Source organism: Manis javanica, chromosome 8 (assembly GCF_040802235.1).
Source record: "Manis javanica isolate MJ-LG chromosome 8, MJ_LKY, whole genome shotgun sequence".
In the NCBI taxonomy this organism is placed as follows: domain Eukaryota; kingdom Metazoa; phylum Chordata; class Mammalia; order Pholidota; family Manidae; genus Manis; species Manis javanica.
The window spans coordinates 92,143,195-92,168,504 of record NC_133163.1 but is presented as its reverse complement, the minus strand read 5'-3'; the positions used below and the strand labels follow the sequence as shown (position 1 = coordinate 92,168,504).

Sequence of the window (25,310 nt, the reverse complement as noted above, 5' to 3'; positions counted from 1 at the left end):
GTAGCTAAGGCAGGCTGCTCTGAGGGCTGGGGTGTGAGGGGGCAGGATGTGGCACCCAGAGGCCCCAGGAGCCCTATCCGGGAGAGGAGCCCAGGCCCTGCACACCTGCCAGGGGGCCCACCTGGAGACAACTGGGGGGGATCCTGCCAGTGACCTGAGGGTAGTGCTGGGAGGCCCCTTTTGCACAGGAGGATTAATGATTGCTTAAAGTGGAAGCAGTGTTTGATCCCAGGTCCTAACTGCTGGGGAGGAAAGCAGGCAAACCAGGAGATGGGGCAGGTTGGTGGAGGGCAGGAAGCCAGGCAGAGGAGGGATCCGGAGCCAAGTGACTGGGCAACTGGGAAAAGGAGTGAGTGACTCCCTGAGGACTCACATGCAGGCTGTGCAGGAGCAGAAGTGGGGAGAGGCTGATAAACTGGTTAGGAGGCCGCTGCTGCAGTGCAGGGATGAGTGTGAGGGCGGAGGAGGGAGGAGGGAGGGCCCGGGATCCAGAGAAACCAAAGGGATCAGGCAGGATTCAGCCTGGGTCCTCTGGAGAGCACGGCGGCCAGAGCCCATGCCAGCTGGAACAGCTCCAGTCAGTCCCGTCTGGGCCTGGTTCTGCCAAGGGGCCCGGCTGAAGAGCCAGAGACTTCCAGGCTCCTTGGGGCCCCCCCGGGTCATGAGTGAGTGGTCTGAGCAGCCTGGATGTGTCCCCTGGGCCCAGGGCCTGGCTGACCCCCTTGCCTTTCTTGCTCATGCTGGGATGGGTCACTCCGACCCCTCACCCTCCCGGGGAGCAGGGCTCCCCCACATCCCTCGGGAGAGCCGCAGCTCCCACACTTCAGCTGCTGTGCTAAGCGTCCTGCTGCTTTGAGGTGTGTCTGTCCCAGCCCTGGGGGTCACCCCAGACGCTAACTCTCACAGCATGCCTGCCCGTGCGTGCTCAGCCCTTCCCATTACCCAGGGCCCTTTCTTCTGACTTCTTCCTGCCACGCCTATGTACCCCAGATGAGGGGGCCTGGGGCAGCAGCCAGCCCGAGAAACAGGCTGAGGTCTGGCTCCCCCTACCTCCCTGCCCCTGCTTGCCGCTCCCCACATGTCCCTCTGGCACACTGGCTGCCTTTTGGGGGCACCAGGTCCCCTTTGGGAACACTTGTTGATGTTTTCCCCACTTCCCCAAGGAACAGGGTGGGGGGCATACGTGATGTTTGGAGGCTCCTGGACTGCATAGTGTCAGACCCCTCAGCTGCCACAGGCTGGGCTCTTTTGCTGCCTTGACCAATGAGAACAGACTGTCCCAGGGCCTTCCAGGTTCTGGGTTACTTACTCATGCCCAAATTACTCCCTTCTGGCTTGAATAAAAAATGAGCCCCTCTCTGGCTCAGTCTTCTAGTATGTGTCTGAGTTTCCCAAAATTCCAAGGAGCCTGAAAGGGATGATATTCAGGGATGCCTCCTTTGTCAAAGAGCACTCGGCCCAGCCCTGGGCTATGACTGGGAGAGAGTCAGTCTGGAAACCTCCCAGCTGCTAAGGGTTTTTCTCCTACTGGGAAAATAAAATTAAAACTCAACCGGCACCCCAGTGGGTGTGAGGCAAGTGTCTCCAGAGGTATTAGGGAGATAATGTTCTCAACATGGGTAGAGAGCATTGAGTCATCTTTGCCACCCACATTTCACGAAAGGGCACATGTCATTCAGGTGACCTAGCCCTCTGTCACTGCACGAGGAACAAGGACTAGAACCTGTCTGTGCCTAGGAAATCTCCTGAAGACCCTGAAATTCTCAGAATTGGGTCATCGTTGCTTAACCATTCTTCACTGCCAGTAACAGTCACTGTCCTTAGTCAGCGGATGAGGCTTGGCTGATCTTCCAGCCCCAGGGGCCTCCCTCCATCACCCCTCCCTCTGCAGGGTGGCCCCCCTTACCAACTTTGTGGAAGAGGAGTAAGCAGCTCTCTGTGAAAGGACTGAAAAACAAATTAACACTTGAAGTGTGGGGGTATGATCAATCCTGTCTCTTCCAGGAATATTTTTGTCTTAACTAGAGATTTAAGTCTTAAACCGAAAATACTGAGATTTTATTTAATGGGAAAATTTCAGGCATGGACTGATGATAGAAAAGGTATTTTAGGGACAAAGCAGACTTTACTGGGCCCATCAAATCATGCTAAGCAAATAGGTGTAGAGTAGGTGAGGTCCCTGCCTGCAGACTCCTAGGGTACAGGAGGCAGACCTCAGGAGAAGGCCTCAGGCCCAAGAGGAGCAGCTGGTGTCCAGGAAAAGCCAAGGGATGGGTCCAGGAGGATGGAACAGATCCCCAGGGAGTCTCCCTATGGGCAGAGCAATTAGACATGACAACTTGTGTATCCATATCTTCAGTCTGACTCAGCCCAGAGTTTCTGGGCTACTGATAAAGCCTGATAGCAGAAAGTTGGGCTTGTCCACTCATTCACATATTCAACAAATATCCAGCAAGTGCCAACTATGTTCCCATGCCTGGTTTCCCAGGACTTTCCATGCTGAGGGCGCAGTGAAGAGAGATGACCAACCTGCCTTTGCAGCCAGTGTCCTGCCGGGAGAGGAGCAGAAGGCTCTGGGCTAGGAGGGGCACCTGACCCAGACTTGGGGGCTCAGAGAAGGCTTCCAGAAGAGGCATCTTCTGAAACCTGAAGGGGCTAGCCAAGGGAAAGTGGGGTGAAAGTGGAAGAGAAGCCTGTTCTAGGTGTGTGTGTGTGTGTGTGTGTGTGTGTGTATACAAGGCAGGGGCTGGGTGATAGGGAGGGAAGACAGGTGAGGTTGGCGGAGAAGGGAACAGCCTTGTTAAGTGGTCAGGTCTCCTTCCTGAGAGCATATGGGAGCCATTGAGGGATCTTAAACTTAAAAGGGGAGTGACATGCTCAAATCTAAAAACCATCCCTCTGGTTTCTCTTGACAGAGAAGATTAGAGTAGGGCAAGAACATGAGACAAGGTGTCCAGGTGGGAAGTGCATAGGCTGGCGGCCTGCACCTAGGCAGTGGCAGGGCAAGTCAGAAGTGGACAGGCTGGAGAGATCGAAGGAGTTAAGTTGACTCCACATGAAAGTCAAGGGTAATACTTGGTGTCTGGCCTGCACATCTGAGCTGACGGTGAGGAGGAGCAGGTCAAGCATGGAGGAGTGGGTGGGGATGATGAGGTCATCATTTTCTTTTGATTCTGTTGTGTTTTGGTCCTTCTTTGAGTCTGGATTAAATAGTGATTATGACATCTCACCTTTATTCAATGGGAGGAAGGCCATGGATTCCAACTCACAGAATGGTGAGTCCTCAAAGAGTCACCAGACGTAGGGTATGAAATCAGAAGCAAGGGGCACTTGCGACGTGAACCATGGTTATTAATTCTGATGAAGTGCTCGGTGTGCTGACAATAAAGGACTAAGTCAGTCCAAGGAGACACCGTTGGTTCCATTCTCATGGGACATCATTGATAATCATTAGGAATTGGTTTGGATAAGGCCTGCCAGTACAGAAGCCCCATTCCCACACCAGCTTCACCTTCTAGAGGACCCGGTGACCCTGGAAACTGTACTGATTTTTACCATTTTCTATGGAATGGCGTGCACCCCAGGGATGACCCTGGGAGAGTGGCAAAGGCAGTCGTGGCACCTCTTCCTCCCCCTCCCAAGTAGAATGGAGGGAGCGAGCCAGGCGGGGCTGCTATTTTTCTCCCTATGTCTTCTGCTGATCCAAGCAGAAGACTTGGGAGGTTTCCCTCTACTTTAGGAGGGCCTGATAGGATCGAGCCTTTGTCCTTCTCCATCCAGCAATATCACGCTTGGATTATTCATGCCAAATGAATAAAAAGTGCATGGCCTCCGAGGTGAGGGTTTCTTGGGTCACAAACCTCATGCAGGGAGCGTCAGTGTCAGTGTGGAGAGCCCATCCGGGTGCATTGTCGCATAGAGAGTGGCCCCTGCTCCTTGATCCTGCCGAATGACTTGTTCCACTCAAGTCCTTTTCCATCAGGACCCTCAGGGCTGGCACACAGCAGGCTGTGTCTCTTCTAATCATTGCTCCACCTCAGCCACAGGAGGAGCAGGACCCTACTTTGGTTTCCCTGGTGCCTTGGGCTAAGGTAGGAGGTAAAGTGGGGCCAGTCTTCCAGATTCTTCTCCTGGCAGAGGGAAAACCATCCGGCCATGCCTTGTCCCAAACCAGCAGCTTTTGCTTATTGATAGAAATAATGGAGAGCTGCGGTGCTTCTGGTAAGAGCCAGAGGCCATCTGTGTCCATGAGAACGGTCAGAAGGACCTGGGTCCCTGTCTGTGAAACCTCTAGCCTCAGGTCTTCTCAGGATTCTGGAACAAAGATCTCTGGAGAGTCAGACCTGTGGGACCTGAAGCTAAGATGAGGCCTGCTCGTGAGGTGACTTGCCTGAAGTTCCCTTCTGACTCCATGCTCTCCTCTCTGGACTGGATTTGTTCCTCACTCTTTCCCCCCAACCTTGTGTTCCTTGGACAGTGAGCCACCCCGATTGCTTTGTGAGCCTCTGGCTGCCCACCGCCTCTCATGAGAGGCTGAGGACTAGGACTGTTTCCAACTGCCCAAACCCAGAGTGGAATGAGACCTTCGCCTTCCAGATCCAGAGCAAAGTGAAGGTGAGCTGTGGGGGACTGCTCCTGCCTGCCCTGCCTGCATTTCTATTCCCCTCCTTGCCTGCTCATCCTTTTCATAACTTAGATGTCCTTCCTACATCTATCTGCTGTCTTTCCACCTACTTCCTGTCCTCCTATAGACCTATCTGTATTCCCACTCACCCACTCCTTCCCTCAGCTGGTTTCATGTTTGTCCCTCTTAACTTATCCTTCTACCTTCTTTCCTGCCTCTCTTGTCCTTTTACCTAATTGCTGCCAGCGCTTGGTGGCTACTGTCCCCAAAACAGACTGTGCTCCAAAACAGACTGTGCTTCCAGAACATGCTCCAAGTAGGAGAATACACAGACAGGAAGAACCATTCTATGCACTAGGTTAGGTTTTCTCAATCTTAAATCCTTTTCAGATAGCTTTATTGTTTCTAATTCTTTGGGTGTGTGTTCTTTCACTTGAGTTGTTCCACAGTGTTGGTGTTCTTCAGATATGCGATGACTCAACGCTGAGTTCACTTCTCCCACTGAAGTCTCTCTTGAGCCCCCTAAGCTGTGGCTGCCCCAGCACAGTGCCCTCCAGGCAAACTTGACCGTGTCATGGAGACATCAACCCCAGTGTTGGGGTACTGGAGGCTTGAACCATCCAGCTTGCTGCTGCCATATTTTAGGGATGATTTTCCATTTCTGGTTCATGACAAGTCCTTCCTGTCTTCAAGAAGGACTTTGTATTCATTATTTCTAAAATATCTCTTCTGTCAAATATCTCTTCTGGTCTCGGTGAGCAAGGGAGATTTTGGTGAGGTCTCAGTCTGCCATACGAAATCAGAATGTGGGCTCCTTTGTCTATAAAAATCTATGAGGCTGCTCATATGGATCTGTGGGGTTGGTTCTGGGACATAGTTGGGTTTCTTGTTATTATAGGGTCAACAGACCTCATTCAGTAGCAAACCCCCAGAACTACCTTATGTCTACTAAATAGGGATCAAATGGGCAAACCCAGCTCCAAACCACTTCTGCAAGGATCCTTGGAACAGGAGGCCTTCAACTTTTGACATGCTGTTTTGGGACCATCAGTGAGACCTCATTAGGGTCTGATAAGCCAGTGGATATAGTTCAAACATCTCACCCAACCCCATCAAATGTCAGAACCCCAGCAATCTTTGCCACATCATTCTCTCAGAGCGTGAAGACTTTAGCTTTCCTGACTGTGTTTTCTAGCACCAAATGAGCCCTCAGCTTGTGGGGCCCCATTGCTGGACAGTGCTCTGCCCTTCTATCCTTCCCTGAGGTGAAATGCACGTCCATTTCACGTCACAGGTCCCTGCCAAGCTTGCAAAAGAGCAAAATTCTCCAGCAGGAGGGTCAGAGCAGAGGGGCTGGAAGTCTTCAGAGAGTTGGAAAGAAAGGAATAGACACTTTCCTCCCTTAATTTATTACCCTACAGTGTTTCTCACACCTGACAGGGACCTCTGTGCCCATCCCTCACACTGACCTCCTCACTAGGACTGAGGTCAGCGCCCTTGTCCTGAGAATAGGTCAGTGCAACACAGTAACCAGACTTGTACTCTTTCTCCCCCAGAACGTGCTGGAGCTGAGTGTCTGTGATGAAGACATAGTGACACCAGATGACCATCTCTTGACAGTTCTCTATGACCTCACCAAGCTCTGCTTCCGAAAGAAAACCCACGTGAAGTTCCCACTCAACCCAGAAGTGAGTACAGGTGCCCAGACCTTCAGCCTCCTGCCTCATGAGGAGCAGCTGGTTTTTCCCATGGTGCCATTCTATGGGCTTCTCTCTGTGTAGCCAAGTGGGGGAAAGACAACATTTCTGGTTCAAGTCCCAGTGCTATCTCTTGCTAGCTGTGTGAGCTTGCAGAACTTACTCAACTCCTCTGAGTTCTGTGCCTCATCTATATAACACCTCCCATACAGGGTCCTTGGGAGGCTTAAATGGGAAAATATGACTGAGGCACCCAGCACTGTTCACACCACAAAATGGAGATGTAGCAAGTGTAGATTCCTTTCTTCCCCCAGGATCCTGCTGGGATGGCCCCAGGGGACAGGACAGGTGAGGGTACAGAAAGACAAACCCACAAATCAGAGAAGTCAGAGCTGGAAAGGACCAAGCTATTATTAGTTCAGTCATTCAACAAATACTCAAATGCTTTCTGTGGGCCAGGCACTGTCCTAGGCACCAGGGACATGTGAGAGGATGAGCATCACTGCCGTTGCCTGGCTTACATTCCAGTGAGGAGGTTAAGGCTCAGTGTCACAACTCCCTGGATTTACATGGCAAGAAGTATACAGGAACGGATGAAGGAAGGGGCTCCTGTCCTTCGGAGCTGGGCTTGCTGGGAACAGTATCTCAGCCCTCCCTGGCAGAGGAGCACCGTGGAGCAGGGGCGGAGATGAAAGGGACATGTTCTGGTGCAGAGGGATTTGCATGCTGGGGCTCAGGTCCATACCCTGACCCTCCTCTGAGTTGTCACTGATATTCCTGATATCAGAGATTTGGGGACAGAAAGAGGCAGAGGGGACAAGAACTGGGAAGATCTGGCCCAACTCCATGACAGCAGGACAGCTGGCTGGGGGGGACAGGGGGAGGTCCATGGGGGCTCCTGAGGTGGTGGGGTTGAGGGGAGCCTGGTCTGCAGAGAGGTGCAGCCCCAGCTGACATCTGCCTTCCTGTCCTCCCTGCCAGGGCACAGAAGAGCTGGAGGTAGAGTTCCTGCTGGAGGGGAGGTGAGTAGGCCCAGCCCATGGCTCCGTCAAGGTCCTGACCCCAGGAAGCTTCTGGGCACCAGCATTTCAGGGCCGGGTCCACCTGTCTGCTGTTCTCGCCCTTCTGCTCTCAACCTGTGTCTTACCAGTGGGTTTCAGCCCCGGGCAAGTTCGCTATGGATTCAGTGTGACCAAAGAAACTGACAGCAAAACGTTCTTTGGGGTGAGAGGGTTATACCCAACTTTATTTCCAGGTGGCAGGTCAGTCACTAGAATCCCATTCACTCAGAGCGAGTCTGTATGCAGCAAGCCAGTATCTGCTTCTGGGTCCTTCTGTCTGCACAGCCGTCCCGCACAGCTGTCCTCTGGGCCTCTCTGCACAGTTGTCCCACACAGCTGTCATCTAGGCCTCTCTGCCCTCGGTGCTGCCACCACTCCAGCCTCTGCTCTGCTCTCCTGCAGCCTTGCAGCCGTGCCACCGTGTCGCGCCCAGAGCACTGGGCAGAGCTCTTTATATAGAGTCAACAGCCATGTATTGCCCACAGGTGTGCAGTGAGCTAGTCAACCAGAGCCAAGTGAGAATCCTGGCCACAGGAACTCTCATTTTATCCACACCCTGGCACTGCTCACTGGGCATCAGAATTACTCAGGAGCTTCTAAATACTGTGGGTTTCTGGGTCCACCCCTACTCATCCTGTTCTTCTGACATCCATATTGCTTTAAAGACCTAGTACTCTGGCCAAATTGCCTGCCTCAGTTCCCTGCATTCCTGAGAATGGCCTCCAGAGAATTCTTGCTGCCATGGTGATGGGGGCCTTACTGAGACCAGGATGAGAGAGAGATCAGGACCAAGGTCTCTCCTTCTTGACCCTGAACTGTTAGACCAAGCTCCCCCAAGCCCTGGCCTGCAGCAGAGGTTGTGCCCCACTGCAGCCGACCTGGAAACCAGGTCAGGGAGGCTCAGGCCTACCCTGTAGGGTTATTCCCTACCATTTTCAATTAGGAAAATGACGCGGCGTCCTGCTACAGAACTATGCTGGGGGCTAGAATGGAACTGGGCCACAGCACTGGAGGATGGGAAGGAGAGGGGAGCAAAGAGAGGAGGAAGGAAAGGAAGGGGTGGGGAGGAGGGGAGCAGGGCCCCTGCCCAGAAGAAACGAGCCACCCCAGGATGGCAGTGTGCCTGCTGTGGGCAGGCGGCTGGCTCCTCCCTGCTTCTTACTGAGTCCCTGGACTTACCCTCAGTGCGGGACAGAGGGAGGGTGAGGGGTGGGAGCTGGAGCGTGAAGGCTCCTCACATCCCCTAGGGGGTTCTCTGCCTGGGGGCTCTTGGAACTATGTGGGGTCCCTCTTTTCCCATCTACAGCTGCCTGACAAATTAAAATAAAGAAAATCTGGGCTTTCTCCTGCAGTTTTTAGTTCAACAGGACTTTTAGGGGGAAAAAAATTCCTTGGCTGAATTAGAAAGTGGCTTGCAAAATGAAATATGTCAAAATTGGTAATGAGAGTTGATCTGGAGACACAATCATCTGGGGCTTAATTTTGACGAGGGAAACCTAGGCTGATCATAGACTTGGCGGCTTATATTCTTGACTTGATAACATGAGGACATTTCATATTCACCAGGCCCCTCTCTGGCTGAGTCAGAACTATCTGTTAAATACCTAAATCAGGTAAAGCACAGAAGGGAGAATGGGTCAGTTTTGCTACCAGAACTGTTTGCTTCTCTCTAGGTGGTGGGCTCCAGCCTCTTACAACTGTTTATCCTCTTAATTCCATGCAGTTGTATCTGGTTGGACATAAAGACCATTTATCCTTTAAGGGAAAAAAAAAAAGGAACTCTTCTACTCCTAATCTATAATTTGTTTTTTCCCTGGACATTCTCTTTAAAATATATGCTAGTTTTCTCCTTGACAATCCAAATTTCTGAGGTGTCGTAAGCCAGCCTTTCTCATAAGGACCAGAAAGGCTCTTCCCTCCTATTTTGACCTACTCGGGCTCTTCATCACCTTTGTGAGCAATCAGCCAAGAGGCACCCAGCTGACCGGAGTTCTCGTTTTGTCTTTCAGCTCCTCCCCACCTGAGGCCCTCATCACTAATGGCGTGCTGGTGGTAATTGTCCTTCCAGGCCCTCGTAGCTCGGGAGGCTGCAGGCAGCTGCTGCGCCCAGAGACCAGAACTGTGGGCGAGAATCAGGCCCAGCCTCATCCCGGAGCCCGCTGTGGGAGTCAGACTAACTGAAGCTTCCCAAAGCGGGCTTGGCCTGGGCAGGGGTGGGGCGGCAGTGGGAGGAAGTAGCCCAGACCTCCACCACCCTGGCCCAGCATCCCGCATTCCACGACGACCTGTTGGGAATCTTCCCAATAAAGTCCCCACCAGGAGGCAGCCTCCTTCCTGAATCAGTTTCTGTCCCATTTCCGCCCAACTCCAGTCCCTCTATGAGCCCAAGTTCAGTATTATAAAGATTTTCTTGATTCAGCTGTTGAACGGTCATTTCAATTAGATGTATCTAAAGCTTCAGGATTCAGGGAGATCTCTCCCCAAAGAATCAGTCTTTAGGAGTTTGCAGTAAAGGAATTTGACCAAACCACTCAGGTTCCATCCATGACCTGTAGCTGAGAACATGACTCCTAGTAAATGGTGACCGTACATCTAGATTTTTCAGGACAGCCTTGTTTTCAAATACTCAATCCCTGAATGAGATGACAGGCCCTGATTGGGTTCAGTAAATGTGGTCGGCACGTGCAGCCTGCCCCGGAGTTGGCCCAAGTCAGGCCAGCACTGAATTTATCCTTCAGTTTTGGTTCTCCTCCCTTATGCTCAGAATGACTCTCCCTTCCTTTCTTTCAGGCTCGACAAGTTTCCTGCTTGGAGGTTCATGCAGAATCCAGGAAGCGGCAGAAGAGCAGGAAAAGTGAGCGTGTGACCACCTCTGCCTGGGGGGAGGGCAGTGCTGTTCCCAGTGCCACCTGCACCAGAGCCGGCCTGCTTCAAGGCTGCCCTGGGCTCAGTCAGGGAACAAACAGCTTGGTGCATCTCCTGGGGCTCCCCTCACCCTCAGGGGTCCTGTCCTCCCCCTGCCCCCCAGGTGCACACTCTTCCAGGCACCCACATGGCGCCTTGGAGCTCCCCAGACCTGATGCGTGCCCAGGGCCAGGGCTCGGTGGCACGGGGCTGCCCTCATTGCCCACACAGACCTGCGCTGCAGCCCTGCCAGACCGGAGGTTCCCTGGGTCTAGTGTAGCGGTCAGCACCGGGGTGGGCAGGCCCTGACAACCAGGGGCCCCTCCAACCGCATCAGGTTATGGTTCACACAGCATCCCTGCATTTTATAGCTGGCAGAGACCTAAGAGCTCCACACACAAGAGACTCTCCAGCCAACTCCCCATCCCACCCCTCTGGGGACAGGCCTATTCCACGGACATTGGGGCAGGAGGAGGAAGAGGCTTCTACCCCACACTGGCGGTGCAGGGCTTTCAGGACAGCAGGATGGGGACTTTGGGGCACTTCCTGCAGAAGCAGCACCTTGGGTCCAGAGAACTCAGCATCTCTGAGGGTTTTGGGGGGACCTTATCATCAACATCACACAAGGCCTTGTACAATGCAGATTCCTGGGCCCCTGCCCTGCCCTACAGAATGAGACTCCCTGGGACATTTTAACCAGTGCTCCAGGTGATTCTAGACCCCTAGCCTGGGTGCCTCTGGCTAGGTTTTTTACTGGGCCAAGCTGGGGGTGGGGAGTGAGAGGCTTCCCAGGGGTCTCAGCCCTCTTGTCCTGTGTTCCAGTGAATGACCTCCTGGTGGCAGTGAGTGAGTCCTATGAGCACACGCAGCATATCTCATGCTGCCTGGAGCCCTGCTGCCCGAACCCTGCCTGCTTCCACTACCCCAAGTACTTCCAGCCCAAGATGCAGGTGGAGGTGCCCAAGAGCCAGTGGAGCTGTGGGGTACAAGGCGTTGACCCCGGGGGTGAGGTGGGGGCTAGGGCAGGCGGGGCTGCCAGAGGAGCCCCTCACCTGCCTCACAGAACCCACCCTCCCTTCCAGCTTTGCTGTTGCTGTGCACACAAGAAGAAGGGCCCTGTCTGCCAGCCCCTCGATTGTCTCCCTGATAGCCAGGCAGTGAGGCTGCCTGTGGTGAGAGCCTGGGTCTGGGAAGGGGCCCTTGAGCAGCTTAGCCTGGAGCTCCTTTGTCAGGGAGATGGGGAGAGAGAGCAAGGGCGCATGGGATAAGGCGACTCATGGGGGTCCTCGGGCAGGAGAGAGGAGTCTTGTGGGGTAGGCGACTGCAGAGTTGCAAGGTGGGGCCCAAGAGTGTAAGAGGCAGCATTAGAATTGTGGGGTGGCCCTGTGCAGGAGAGGAGTGGGGATAGAGCACATGCTGTGTGCGCCCCAGTGGGTGCTGGTCCGGGTCAGGGGTGGACAGTGTGGCAAGCCTCTGCTTCTGTGGCTGGGGTCGCTTGGTTCTGAATTGTCAGCTCTGACAAGCTTCTCATCTTCTGCCTCGCAGGACGAGAGCTGTGAATTACACATGAAGTCTACACCCTGGTAAAGTGCCCTCTCTGTCTGTCCCTCTAATTTATTCATCCCCGCGGTGGGTAGGGGGTGAAGTGGTATCTTTTGGGTTTTATTTGCATTTCTCTGATGGATTGTAATGTTGAAAATCTTTTCATGGGCTTATTGGCCGTTTGTGTATCTTCAATGAAGGAACATGGACTCACATCCGTTGCCCATTTTAAAAGTGGGTTATTTGCCTTTTATTGTTAAGTTGTAAGAGTTCTTTGTATTTTCTGGGTACAAGTGCCTTGCTGGATATACAACTTGCAGATATATTCTCCTACTGTGGGATTGTCTTTGCACATTCTTGACGGTTTCCTCTGAAGGACAGAAGTTTTCAATTCTGGTGAAGTCCCATCTGTGTTGTTTCTTTTGTCACTCGCACTTTTGGTGTCATGCTTCAGAAAACATCGCCTAATCCAGGGTCATGAGGGTTTACTGCCAGGTTCTCTTCCAAGAGTTTTATAGTTTTAGCTCTCACATTTAGGTCTAGAATCAACTTTGAGTTAATTTGTATATACAGTGTGTAAGAAGGGTCCAACTTTGTTTCTTGCATGGGACATTCAGTAGTCCCAGGACCGTTTATTGAAAGGACTGTCCTTTCCCCTGTGAGTGGTCTTGGCACACTTGTCAGAAATCAGTGACCATACTTTCCATTTACAATTTGATTAGCTTGTTGTCCTTGGACAAGTTTTTTAACTTCTCTAAGTCTCAGTTTTTCTCATCTGTAAATTGGAGGAATACCAGAAGTACTGTTTTGAGGATCCAGTGAGATAATACATGCAAAGTACTAAGTGATATGACAAGTGGGGCACAGCAAATATCAACTAATGTTGTTATTGTTGCTGTTATATTATTCATTCCTTGTTGAAGCCAAGGGAAGAGTCTCTTCCTCACAGCTGTGTCTGAAGGCCTGTGCTAGGCAGAGTCCCCAGGTCCTGCCTTCAGGGACTGCAGCCTTGTTCGTACCTCAGGCCACAAGACTCAGGTCAGAAATTGTCAAGGTCCACTCGCCCAGAGTCACGGGGGAGCTGGCCTCAAAGGATGCAAGGGGGGTAGGTGGGAGGGGGAGGAAGCTTCTGGTGAGGGAAAAGGCTGCGCAGAGGCTCAGAGCCAGGACTGAGCAGGGGGAGGGGGGTAGAGACAGATCAGCAGGGCCCAGGAGCCTCTGCGCAGGGCTTGTTCAGGGCAGGGATGTGAGAGAAGGAAGACAAGCCTTGGGCATGCTGTGGCAGCTCCCGTGTCATCTTGCAGACCTGTGGGCATGACAGGGCCAGATCAGGAATAAGGAGGGTTTTTGTCTCTTACACAGGAGGATTATCACTCCTAGGGCAGGCAGAGCTTACTGAAGATTGTGAGCTCCACAAGCATGGGCCAAGGTTATCCCGCTCAGGAGACCCCTCACTGTAGAGCCTTATCCCAAGGGATTGGCCAGAAATATCTCAGGGCCCCTTATCACCCATGTCTGGCCTCAGGTTACAGCAGGTACCTGGGGGAAATTTTTCTGGACTTCCCAGATCTTGCTGAGGGGGCAGAGGTTCAGTGGGTCCCTAATTTCGTTGAGCACCTGCTGACAGGTACTTAGCTTATAAAGCTAAACCCTGGGGGCTTTACATTTGTTATCTCAGCAAATGCTAAAGACAGTGCTGGGAGATAAGCATGATTAGCCCCATTTTACAGATGAGAAAGCAGAGGCCCAAGGTCACAGAGGTGGTATATGGCAAAACCAGACTTCAAGCCTACATCCAGCTGCCCCTAAGGCCATGTCTTCTCCATGAAGATGGGGAACACAGACCCACTTAGCCAGGGTCTCTGTCCCCACAGCCCCCAGACACTGGACGTGCGGCTGGGCTTCAGCCTGTGCCCAGCAGAGCTGGAGTTCCTGCAGAAGCGGAAGGTGGTGGCAGCCAAGGGGCTGAAGCAGGTGTTACAGCTGGAGGAGGATCTGCAGATGGACGAGGTGGGTAAGCAGCAGTCTGCCAGCCTACACTCAGTGCCCACTCTGAGCCAAGCTTGTCCTCTAATGCGGTACCTTGCCAGCAAGCCCTAAGCCCTGCCCTGCCCCAGGGGGGCCTCAGCTCTGCCTTCCCTGGTTGCTCTTATGCTGAAGTTCCAGGTGCCCAGGTCAGGGTTATGCTGAATGGTATGTTCAGTAGTGTGTTCACAAGGGGTGGGGAAGGAAAGACAGAGTGAAGAGAGGAAGGAGCCCCAGCCGCTCCTCCCCACACACTAACAGATCCTGAGGCGACTGGGGAAGACCAGCATGGGGACAAAGTGGCCTCCTCTCCCCAGCCAGAAAAACATTTGGAGCTCTACCCCCCACACACCCCATACTTCCACCCCAAAGGCCCTGGGCCCTCCATTCTCCCTTCCTGCTGATGTGCACACATACACTTCTAGAAGGAACAGCAGTCGTTAGCTGGAGAGAGGCGGCATCTGTCACAGGGCCAGCTTCTTCCCGTGGGACAGATGAAGGTGCACCTCGGTTAGAGCACCCTGTCCCCTCACTGGTGGGCGGAGGCCCACACACCCTGGCAGCAGGTCAGCCCTCCCAGCACCTGCCTTCTGAGGCTGGCCGTAGGTGCTTGGAGACCTCATGCCTGAGGAGGCCTGTGGCAGGCTTTTGCCCCGAGAGGTGTCTCACAGCCCCCACTCAAAGGAAGACAGTAAGAGTAAGTCTTGGCAAAGGACCTCCTCCCTGCCTCCCACCTTTAGGACACACACACCAAGGGTGCCTTAAACTTGTGTAAACCCAGGGTAACAGCCTTGCTCCTTCCTGCATCAAATATTCATCCATCCCTACTCTAACACACATGCTGTATATTGAGCATATATCCTGTGGCAGCCCTGGGCATGGTGCCCTCACATCAAATCCCTCTACAGAAGATGTCAATTTGCAACCACCAGAGAATCACACCCTAGCTGGGCTCTCAGCCCTCTGGACCCCAGTTTCATTGTCTGTTAAGTGAGGACTCAATTAACAGTGAAAAGAACTCTTCCGGCCATGACTTTCTGATTTCCCAAGCCTGTGTGCGCTTCAGGGCCATTCGCTGACACTAGCCATTGGTTTAGAGCTAAGGTCTAGTCCTAGACCCACCAGGCAGCCCACCACTGAGAAAACCGGTTTGCAGGCCATTCAGTGCCCCTGTCTCTGCTGTCTGCAGCCAGCTCTCCTCCTCCATTGTTCTAAGCTGCTGTCTGTTGCTCCTAGTCTTCTCCTCCCCAGCACTGCTCCCCACAGGCTGTCTCTGTGTCCCCCCAGGTACCGCTGATAGCCATCATGGCCACTGGGGGTGGAGCAAGATCCATGACTGCCATGTATGGCCACCTGCTGGGGCTACAGAAACTGAACATCCTGAACTGTGCCAGCTACATCACCGGCCTGTCAGGGGCCACCTGGTAAGGAGCGGGGTGCCACTGTCTGCTGGGGGCCAGAGCAAGCAGTAAGCAGGCTGGCCCAGGATCTCTGGTGAAGCTTGCCCACCCCACGTTAGAGTGGCTCATGGAGCCTGGGCAGCTCCACCCCTCGGCTCAGCTTCTCTGAGTCTCAGTCTCTGTATCTGTACAGTGGAGATAACAAGAGCAGTGACCTGATGGAGATGTTGTGAGAGACTCTCCCAGTATTGAGTAAGCAAGAGACACTGTACACATTATACACCTTGTCGTTACTGACCTTACTATTTCCCCAGGGCTGTGACAGAGACTCACGTAATCTTCACAATAACTCTCTGAGGTAGGGACAGTTATTGGGATTCTCCCCATTCCACCGATGAGGAGACTGAGGTGAAGAGTGGTTGAGTAGCTTGCCCTTGATCACACAGCTGGGATCTGAGCAGCAGAGCCTGGTCTTGCACCCAGGAAGAGCCGGGTCCAGAATCCTCACTCTTAGGTGGCACGCTCTAGCTGGCACACAGCAAGCAGCCACACGTGGTAGCCATGGTGGCTTTGAGTGCTGGTGTTCACCCCTGTCCTCCAGGCTCCCATGGCAGGTTAGGGTCTCCCATGACCACCCCACCTCCTGTCCTGCCCAGGTCCAGAGCCAGTGGCACCAGGATGGCTCAGCTCTCTCAGCACACCTGTCTCTCTCCAGGACCATGGCCAACTTGTACCGTGACCCCAACTGGTCCTCCAAAGACCTGGAGCCTACTGTATTTGAAGCACGGAGGCACGTGGTCAAGGACAAGATGCCTGCCCTGTTCCCAGACCAGCTCTTCAAATTCCAGGAGGAGCTTCGGCAACGCAGTCAGGAAGGCTACAAAGTCACCTTTACAGATTTCTGGGGCCTGCTGATTGAGGCCTGTTTAGGGGATGAGGTAGGTGCTCAGCTTCTCCTGGGACCCTGCCTGCCCTGGCTGATAGCCAACTCTCTTTCTGGACTTACACCTGGAGGTCTGGGCTTGTGTCACAGCAGAAGGGAGACAGGTTAGACCTACAGGTTCATACTTTGGCTGTAAGAAGCAGGAGATGACCAAATGGGTGCTGGAGGAAGATGATGAGATGGTGGGAGATGATAGGGATTAAGTGGGGCAGTGGTGGCCTCTTCCACCCTGATCTTTTCATTTTCTGGCCCCTGAGACACTGAGGGACAGCCCTAAACTGTAGGTCTGTCCTGCCCCCATTATCAGGGTGGTCAATAGCTCAAGGACAAGTAAACAGTGTACCAGGAACTCTAAGAGCAGGTTTGACTGGGGTCACTGGGACCTACATAGCAGCCTAGTGGGCTCAGGTCTGGAAAATGCTAGAGGTCCAGATTGTCTTCTTGTTCTGTGCTGTACCCAGGCTGCTCGTCTGCTTTTTCTTCTTAACCATTTCGTTTCCTCACAGAAAAATGAATGCAAGCTATCAGATCAGCGTGCTGCTTTGTGCCATGGCCAGAACCCCCTGCCCATCTACCTCACGATCAATGTCAAGGATGATGTAAGCAACCAGGATTTCAGAGGTAACATTGGTGGGCTAGCAATTTACAAGGGGGTAGGGGGAGGTCTCTCCTCAGCAGGCAAAGGCACCCAGCACCCCAGCACACATACCCCACCATCACACCTTTGCTAACCTCCACGTCAAAAACTGTGCTGATACCTGAAGAAGTCAACTTTGCTTCCCGCTTCCACCCTGCAGATGATTAGATAGGGCAGGTGGTGTGGTTTCTCCGAGACGGGCTTAACGGGACAGGGGTAATAAAGTCATGAAGAGCATGGATTCTAGATATTTCTTAAGCTGCCCAAAGGCAGGAACTCCAGAGATGTGCCCTGGTTCAGGATCAGGTTTGTCCAGTTTTGGGGTGCAATTGAGCCTTGCAGGATGCAAAGCTGTTTTGCTGGGTTTAGCAGAAGCTGGTCACAGGCGCCTCCATGTGCCCTGCAGGTGAACTGCGGCCTCCCAGTCCCAGGCTCCCCAAGGGCCTGGGAGCCTGCCTTGGGTGAGGAGGGACGACCTGGCTGTTCCGGTCTGAGACTGACATCCTGCCCTGCCTCTTCTTATGCAGAGTGGTGCGAGTTCTCCCCCTACGAGGTGGGCATGCAGAAGTACGGGGCCTTCATCCCCTCTGAGCTCTTTGGCTCCGAGTTCTTCATGGGGCGGCTGATGAGAAGGATCCCGGAGTCCCAGATGTGCTACATGCTAGGTGACTCCTGGCTGCGGGGGGCCTGGGGCGGCCTGCCCCGTGCTGGCCTGGCTCGCCTTGTTCTCCCAGAATCTCATCCCAGGTGCTGGGGCTGGCTTTGTTTATCCCTTGAGCATGTGACCCCCCTGGCATTTACCAGTATCCCTTCCTCCCAGGAGGCTTCAAACCTATCCTGAAACCAGCCTCCCAGACCGCCCTGACCTCCCTGTGACCCTCTGGACCCAAAAGGACCCAACAGGAGCACTCATATCACTGGGGACCCAAGGGAACTCTCTTAATGTCCTTGTCTCCTGTGGCCTCCCTGGGATCTGTTCAGAACCAGAACTGGGAGTGGCTGCCTAAGTTGGGAGCTTCACAAACTCCTGGCCCCTCCTACTCTGGCTCCAGGTAGCAACATGCCTGCTTCCGGGGGCAGAACCAGCCGCTGGAATCCAAGAGGCCAGAGAGGACCCCAGGGTGAAGGCAGAGTCTCTGGGGAAGCCTGGCCCAGCTCCCTGCTGCTACACTCCCTGGCCCTCCAGAAGCTGGGTGTGCTGAGTGCAGGGCCTGGCTGTGGTGTCCACTCACACACTTCTTCCTTTCAGAGTCTAAGCTAAATCCATCAAAGGGCAACCTCAAAAGCAGACCGATCTTTAGAGCCTCTATAACAGTTATGCCCTTATTTAAACTAACTATCTGTGCCCCTCTCCCTTCTACCCATCCTAATCCAACCCATCCCAGAAGGCCCAACTCAAGCCCCATCTTCTCCACGGAGCCCCAGCCCGTGGTGGCCTGTCGTTCCTCTGAACACCTATGCTTTTGGACATGTGGCCCAAGTAGTTAAGACACTTGGGTTTGAACACTGGCTCCTCCTTTATTAGCTGTGTGAAGCTGGCCAAATTACCTAACCTCTCTGATCCACAGTTTTCTCATCTGTGAACTGGATTTAAGAGTAAAACTTGCCTTATAGAAGATCCAGATGGGTCAGTGTATGTGAAAGATTTCATATGAGTATTATTATTAATGTGCTGCATTTAAAAATCATAATGATAAGAGCATTGCATTTGTCAAATACCCTGTGCCAGGTACTACTCTAAACTCTCATATTGATTGATGCAAGGGGTAGCATCTAGACTTGACTCCAAGCCTGTGCTTGTCAACACTAAGCCCGTGTGGGGGCTGTGCCATGTAGGCCTACATACCCTCTCCCAGCTCTGAGAGGAACACTCCTCAGTCATCTGGGTTGAGCTGCACTGTGGGGAAACAAGGTCTACCCACTCCCTGAGCAGCCTGACTTAGAGACAGAATCAGGGCCAAGGTGGAAACAGTGTTTGGGAGGCCTGGGGGAACTGGGGACCCTGGGGCAGAGTTGCTAATGAGTGGCCCTGTTCCCCAGGTTTGTGGAGCAGCATCTTCTCCCTGAACCTGCTCGATGCCTGGAACCTGTCCCACACCTCAGAGGAGTTTTTCCACAGATGGACGAGGGAGAGAGTGCAGGACATCGGTGGGTGATGCCCCCACTGGCTTCCCCTTGTTGGGTGGGGGTGGAGGCAGGGGGTAGACCACTGCCTGAGGACCAGTTCCCTGCCACATCTTTCATCACTGTCTCTGTGGCCCACAGAGATGGAAGGACAGCTAGGGTGAGAAGGTCTTCCCTGCCTAGAGTGGAGGGACACTGTAGGTCTTTCCTGCCTGGAGAGGAGACAGGCTATAGGTGGGGACATAAGGCCTGGTCATAAGTTCTGGGGGCCAACTCTGGCCTGGTCAGGATGGATCAACCATTCTAGGCTTGTCAAAGCTGTGTGGTGCCCAGGAGAACTGAAGGGCATAGGGATCCATGGTCACTCTTCCAGACTGTCTGTGCCCTCTGGCCTTACCTATCATCACCTGCCCTTTCCACCACCCTGCCCCTGTGCCATCCCTCATCTGGGTCCTCCTGGCTCCAACACCAGGGCCCTGAGAATGATGCAAGGAAGGAGTGAGTTGCACTTACACTGGCATGCCCCAGGATGCCAGGCAGCCATGCGTGTTTCCTATGGGCAATCTGGGGATCCTTCCATCCCTCCTCTTCCCTGCAGAAGACGAGCCACTCCTGCCTGAAGTCCCCAAATGTGATGCCAACGTCCTGGACACCACGGTGGTGATCCCAGGGTCGTGGCTGTCCAATACTTTCCGCAACATCCTCACCAATCGGGCCTTTGTGTCTCAGTTCCACAACTTCCTGCAGGGGCTGCAGCTGCACACGGACTACGTCCAGAACAGCCATTTCTCCATGTGGAAAGGTAACACTACTGGTGGCTGCATGAGGCCCACCTCTGTTTTCAGAACAGAGAAGGGGATGTCAAGGCTGCCACAGGAAAAGGATGAGTTGTTGTATGTGTACAACAACTCTATACAGAATCTGTACAACAATCCTAGCAGGTAGAAGTTGAGACCCTGGTGGTGAAACATGGGCCCTGATTTTCTTCAGGTGTGCCCCTTTTTATGTGACTAGTGCCCCCTGGAGCTGGGCAGGGATGGCCAGCTCAAGAGCCCCTAAATGGTAAGCCTCAGAGCCGGGTCTTAAGCCATGTTCTTGCAACTTCAACTTAGTGCCTCCTCCCCAGCCTTCTAAGGCTCTAAGTTTGGCTTGGCACTATCTTTGGTATTTTATTCAGCCACAGCCTGCAAATGACTGCTGAGCCTGGTCTAATAATCCTCATCCTTGCCATCTGGGGTAGAAAGGGCAGCTGGCTCTGGACCCAGGGTTTACCCCAGTTTATAGGATATTCTTACATCCCTGCTGCCTCTGAAGCTCTGTGGGTAGGTCATAGTGGGTTTTCCATGCATGCTCCATAAGATGTGCTAAAACCCAGGATAATGTTGTTCTTCAGTTTACCCAGAGGGACACTGGGTCTCACCCGGGGTCCTGGCTGGAAGGGGGAGGGCCAGAGGCCAGGCTGAGGTGGAGGTGCTCCAGGCAGGGCACTCCATCCCTACCGGCTGCCTCTGGCCATCCCAAGCTCAGGGCACCGGGCCTGATGGTAACTGGGAGCCTTGGCTTTCAGACACGGTGCTAGATGGTTTCCCAAACCAGCTGACACAGTCCATGAACCACTTGTGCCTGTTGGACACCGCGTTCTTCATCAACTCCAGCTACCCGCCCCTCCTCAGGCCTGAGAGAAAAGTTGACCTCATCATTCACCTCAATTACTGTGCCGGGTCCCAGGCAAAGGCAAGTGCGGCAGAGAAAGGCTCCCCCTGAGCAGGAGCACCGCGCCTCTCCTGAGCAGCACCACTGAGCAGGGCAGTGTGAAACTGAGAAATGGGAGAATGTGCGCTCCCCACAGGCTCCAAAACTTAGCACCAGAGGATGGTTTGACGTGAGGTTAAATGTCCAGACCTCAGCGAGGCAGCCAGCTGGCCCTCACGTGCTAGGGGTCCTAGAGTTTAAGAAGACTCACTGAGCTAATTTCAATTTTATTCTTGCATCTGAACATTTGCCATATTTAGCAATGCTTCAGCTGCAAAAAGAGTTTTTTCTAAATAACCTAAGTAAAGCCCCATCAATTCTCAAGTTTTGTGTCACTTCTAGAGCTTGCAATGTCCTATTTTCATGCCCCCTCCCCCAGGAAATATGATCCTCCATGTAATTATAGGAAAAACCAGGACCAGAGGTTTTGTTTATTTACTTTTCTAAAGTTCTAGCCCTTTACGGGAAAGAAACTATTTCTAGTCTACTTTAGGATAGCCCTATCCTAAAGCCTGGGAAAGGGGAATGAGGACAGATCATGAGGACAATATCAGTCATGACCTAAGTTTATAAGAGTGACATGTTTCCCACACATGACCTCCCTTGATCCTTATACCTGTTCTCTGCACTAGATGGCACAAGTGCTAATAGTCCCATGTTATAGGTGAGGAAACAGGCACAGAGAGGGTAAGTGGCTTGCTTAAGATCACACAGCTAGTGAGCATGGAACGGGGACAGAACTAAGGATATTCTGACTCTATGCCCACAGCTCTCTCTGTTACATCATGTTTATAAAGATACCCTTTTAGAGTCCTTTCCAGCTCTGTGGTACTTTGTCAGTCCAAAGCCTATGCACGTCCCATAGGTGCCTGGCCAGCCACGGCTATATGTAGCTCAGCTCCCATTATCCTCAGGCTGCCATCCACATCTGCCCAGGTCTGTGTTGGGGTGCAGCATCATTAAAAGGGTTGCTTTCCATTTTACTTGCAGAAGAAGCTTGCAGTTGGACACACACCAACCTACTGCCTCAGGCCCTTTGTCCTGACCTACCTTTGTTCTAAAAAGAGCACAATAGGCAAAGCAATAGGAGACCTGAGTTCTTAGTTGGGGAAATCAGGAAGCTGAATCTAACAACTCTGTGTTCCTTATCCACTTCCACCCCTCCTAATGCTCAAACACGTCCTCCCGTGATATTCCAGCCCATGAAACAAACCTGTGAGTACTGCTCCGTGCAGAACATCCCCTTCCCCAACTATGAGCTGCAAGAGGAGGAGGAAAATCTCAAGGAGTGTTACCTGATGGAGAACTCCCAGGAGCCTGATGCGCCCACGGTGATTTTCTTCCCACTCGTCAATGACACCTTCCAAAAGTACAAGGCCCCAGGTAAGCCTCCTCCAAGCCCAGCTCCCACCACCTGCGGCCTTGGGCTGGGAGCTCCTGTCTTTTAGACTTGTGTAGTTTTCTGATAGCTCTAATGGGGAAGCCTGGCTTAGCTCCAGTCTGAGCCAACCTTGGTTTTAGTAAGAAAGAAAAGACCCCCCCCCCCACCCTACCATGAGCTGGCAATATCATCCTCTACCTTTTTTAGTCATTCAACATTTATTGATATCCAATTGTGTTTCTGGCCCTGTGTTGGTGCTAGGGCAGTCCTGAGACTGGCCCTGAGGAGCAGGGAGGTGTGCAAATGCATGTGTGTGCATATGCATGTTTGTGCACATGCATGTATCCATGTGTGCCAAGGACGTGGGAGGAGGAGACACAGGGAAAGATATGGGAACAAGTCATTTCAACATAATGTGTAAGGGCCTATAGCAAGTCCTTCTGCTCTCTCCAGGTGTGGAGAGGAGCCCCGAGGAGCTGGAGCAGGGCCAGATTGACATTTATGGCCCCAAAACTGCCTACGCCACCAAGGAGCTGACTTACACAGAGGCCGCCTTCAACAAGCTGGTGAAGCTCTCTGAGTACAACATCCTAAATAACAAGGACAAGCTCCTTCAGGCTTTGCGACTGGCAGTGGAGAAGAAGAAACGCCTGAAGACCCAGGGTCCCTCCTAAGTCCCAGGGCTCCTGTGTCTGCTTCTGCTGTCAGAAGTGTGGAACCCATCAGGGCTGACCAGCCCTCATGGTCAGCTCTGCGTTCTGGCAAGGGGTGCAGGCAGACTGGCCTGGGCTTTTAATCAGAAAATTAAATCAAAATGGTTGAGAGAGACAGAGACACAGGAAAATAACAAGGGGATGCATTAGGGTTTTTGTACCCACTGGAATTTTTTTAAACCTTTCTCTGAAGACAAGGTGATCCAATAGCCACAGGCTCCCACACATGCCCCAAGTGTGAAGAATAAAAGCATGGCCTGGCTCCCCAGAAACCTGGGACTCAGAGTGAGAGTGCCAAGCCCATCCCTCTCTGCTTCCCTGCCTCCTTGCATGGAGGGTCTTGGTGAATGCACAGGAAGACTCAGAAGCACTCTGGGTTCTCCGAGAAAATGTTTTTTTGTAATTTGAGGCAATTATATTCTTGTGATTTTTATAGGAAATTTCACTTTGTGGGTTTTACTTTTATGAATCAGGATTAATAGGAAGCGTGATGGTAGAAGATCTAGAAAAAGCACTATAGACACGTAGTCTCTTCAACAACAAAGAGCCTTGTGGACCTTGAGCAGCCCTTCTCCAGCCTCTCAGAGCCCCAGGACTGGTGGCCCCATCCAAGCACCCAGCTCCAGTGAAATGCCAGGCAAAACCCAAATCTGCAGCTCAGATGCACCAAACAAAGATCTGGATGCAGCGGGAGGGTGTCTGGACAGATAAATGGAGTCACCCACCAAGTGGGTAATGATGCTCATGCCACCTACTCCCAAAGGCCGAAGCTCTCTGACCAGCTTGCTCCAGGAGCACTTCTCAACTTCCTTACCACCTCCTTTCCAATTTCCAGATGGGATTATTCATTTCTCAATGAGATTCCTCTGATTTGTCATGTAAATACCATGGCCAACACATCCTGACTCTTGCAGAGTCACCCCAAGGGAATGAAACTAAGAAGGGCTGACCCAGAAAAGACTAGATTAGCCTGAGGAAGAAGCCCATCCTTGGGATGGTTTCCAGATGAATCTCTGGGAAAGCCCTGGGACCCAGAGAAGCACACAGTATCCAGGTCTCCCAGCAGGCTGGGAGCGTAACTAAAGAAATGTGTACTCTGAGCCAATGACATGCCCAGGCCAATGAGTGGTGTGACCAAAAAGGCAAGTGGTAGACGTGAAGCCCAGCAAACCTAGAAGACATGGCCATCTTTCTGGGCTTCCATGTTCCCTAAGCAGTCTTTTGATTGTTAGGAGACAAGTGGTGACATATACCAAGGGTTTAGAAAAATTGGCCTCCAATTTACATCCTTGCTGCTCAAAGTGTGGTAGGGAACTGGTTAGAAATACAGAATCTCAGTCTCCACCACAGCCATACTGAATCAGAATTTGCATTTTAAGGAGATTCCCATTTCCTCTCTACTCCTCCCTACCCAGGGGATGCCCATACATATTGAAGCTTGAGAGGTGTGGATTTATGCCATCCTTTCCCATAAGCCTGGAAAGCATGAATCAATCAACTCTCCCAAACCACCAAAAAACTGGTTCCCACCCAGATAATGCTAACCTGGGACATGACCCCTCCCCTGCTCCAGAGCAGCCAGTGGGACAATGGACAAAAGATGTTCACTTTGACATCTTTTATTTCCTTCTGCTACAAAAGGCTCTCCTTAGATTATCAGAGTGAGCCATACAGCAAGACCTGTATTATAAGATGAAGGCAGCCCTTCCTTGGATTCATCAAAGTCTGAAAAATGAGGGTTATATAATCATTGTATTATTTGAGCATGGAATAAAGTGGCCATGTGGGTAAATGCCATTGACTCATCATTTCATTATCTGCTGCTGTGAGACCTGCATGACTCCCACTCCCATCGCTGCCTGGGCTTCCCACACTCCACAGCCAGAGGGAGGAGAAGGCCATGTCCAGCCCATCCCTCCTCCCCCTCCCCCTCGGCCTCCTTTCCTTCTGCCAGAATTCCCCCTGCTTTTTTGTGACAGCATAGCTTCTCTATGTTTATGAAGCCACAGCAGCAACAGTGGGGTGCCAAGCCTTGCTAACCCTGCTGTTGAAGCTCAGATGGCTTTCAGGAAGCCTTGGTGACAGGGAGGAAGGGCAGCCAGCAGCAGGGGTGCACCTGCTTGGGGCATTGGGTCAATAAGCAGCTCTGCTTTCTGAGAACTCAGATTTGTACTGGAGGGAAAAACCTGAAAACATTTTTATATGGACTTAAGGAGTTAAGCAGGGACTTAGCTTCTAAAACAATGCTGGTGATGTCACAGAGCAGATGAGCAAAGGCGAGGCAAGCAATAAGGACAGAATGTTAACAGCCCTGAGAGGAGCTCGGGCACAGTGCAGAGGTCAGGAAGGCTCCCACCTGAGTTTCCTGGTCTCTGCAATGTGATTCAGTACAAAAATTAAAGAAAATTCCTGTCTCCCCCAGCGCCTTCCCTCCTTGTCTCCCCTTTCCTTCCTGAGAGCAGCCAGCACACAGCACTGCCACACAACCCAGCCACCTTGTACCACGC

General features: G+C 52.5%; 1 protein-coding gene across 3 annotated transcripts in view; it reads left to right on the top strand.

Moving 5' to 3' along the window:
• PLA2G4E (phospholipase A2 group IVE) overlaps positions 1-24,595 on the top strand; it is a 30,929-nt gene extending 6,334 nt beyond the window's left edge. Inside the window, exons 3-20 of one of the 3 annotated variants that reach the window (XM_073211679.1) lie at positions 4,478-4,614; positions 6,181-6,312; positions 7,303-7,343; positions 9,392-9,434; positions 10,173-10,236; positions 11,109-11,269; positions 11,369-11,458; positions 11,832-11,869; positions 13,703-13,838; positions 15,141-15,277; positions 15,969-16,191; positions 16,703-16,795; positions 17,240-17,498; positions 18,874-18,981; positions 19,556-19,759; positions 20,525-20,691; positions 21,909-22,092; positions 22,544-24,595. In XM_073211679.1, coding sequence (XP_073067780.1) covers positions 4,478-4,614; positions 6,181-6,312; positions 7,303-7,343; positions 9,392-9,434; positions 10,173-10,236; positions 11,109-11,269; positions 11,369-11,458; positions 11,832-11,869; positions 13,703-13,838; positions 15,141-15,277; positions 15,969-16,191; positions 16,703-16,795; positions 17,240-17,498; positions 18,874-18,981; positions 19,556-19,759; positions 20,525-20,691; positions 21,909-22,092; positions 22,544-22,764 — 2,438 coding nt within the window. In that variant the 3' untranslated portion in view covers positions 22,765-24,595. Of the gene's footprint in view, positions 1-4,477; positions 4,615-6,180; positions 6,313-7,302; positions 7,344-9,391; positions 9,435-10,172; positions 10,237-11,108; positions 11,270-11,368; positions 11,459-11,831; positions 11,870-13,702; positions 13,839-15,140; positions 15,278-15,968; positions 16,192-16,702; positions 16,818-17,239; positions 17,499-18,873; positions 18,982-19,555; positions 19,760-20,524; positions 20,692-21,908; positions 22,093-22,543 lie in introns of those variants that run through there. The other 2 variants (XM_037018963.2, XR_012120664.1) reach the window with 2 other exon arrangements.
• The last annotated feature ends 715 nt before the right edge of the window (positions 24,596-25,310 follow it).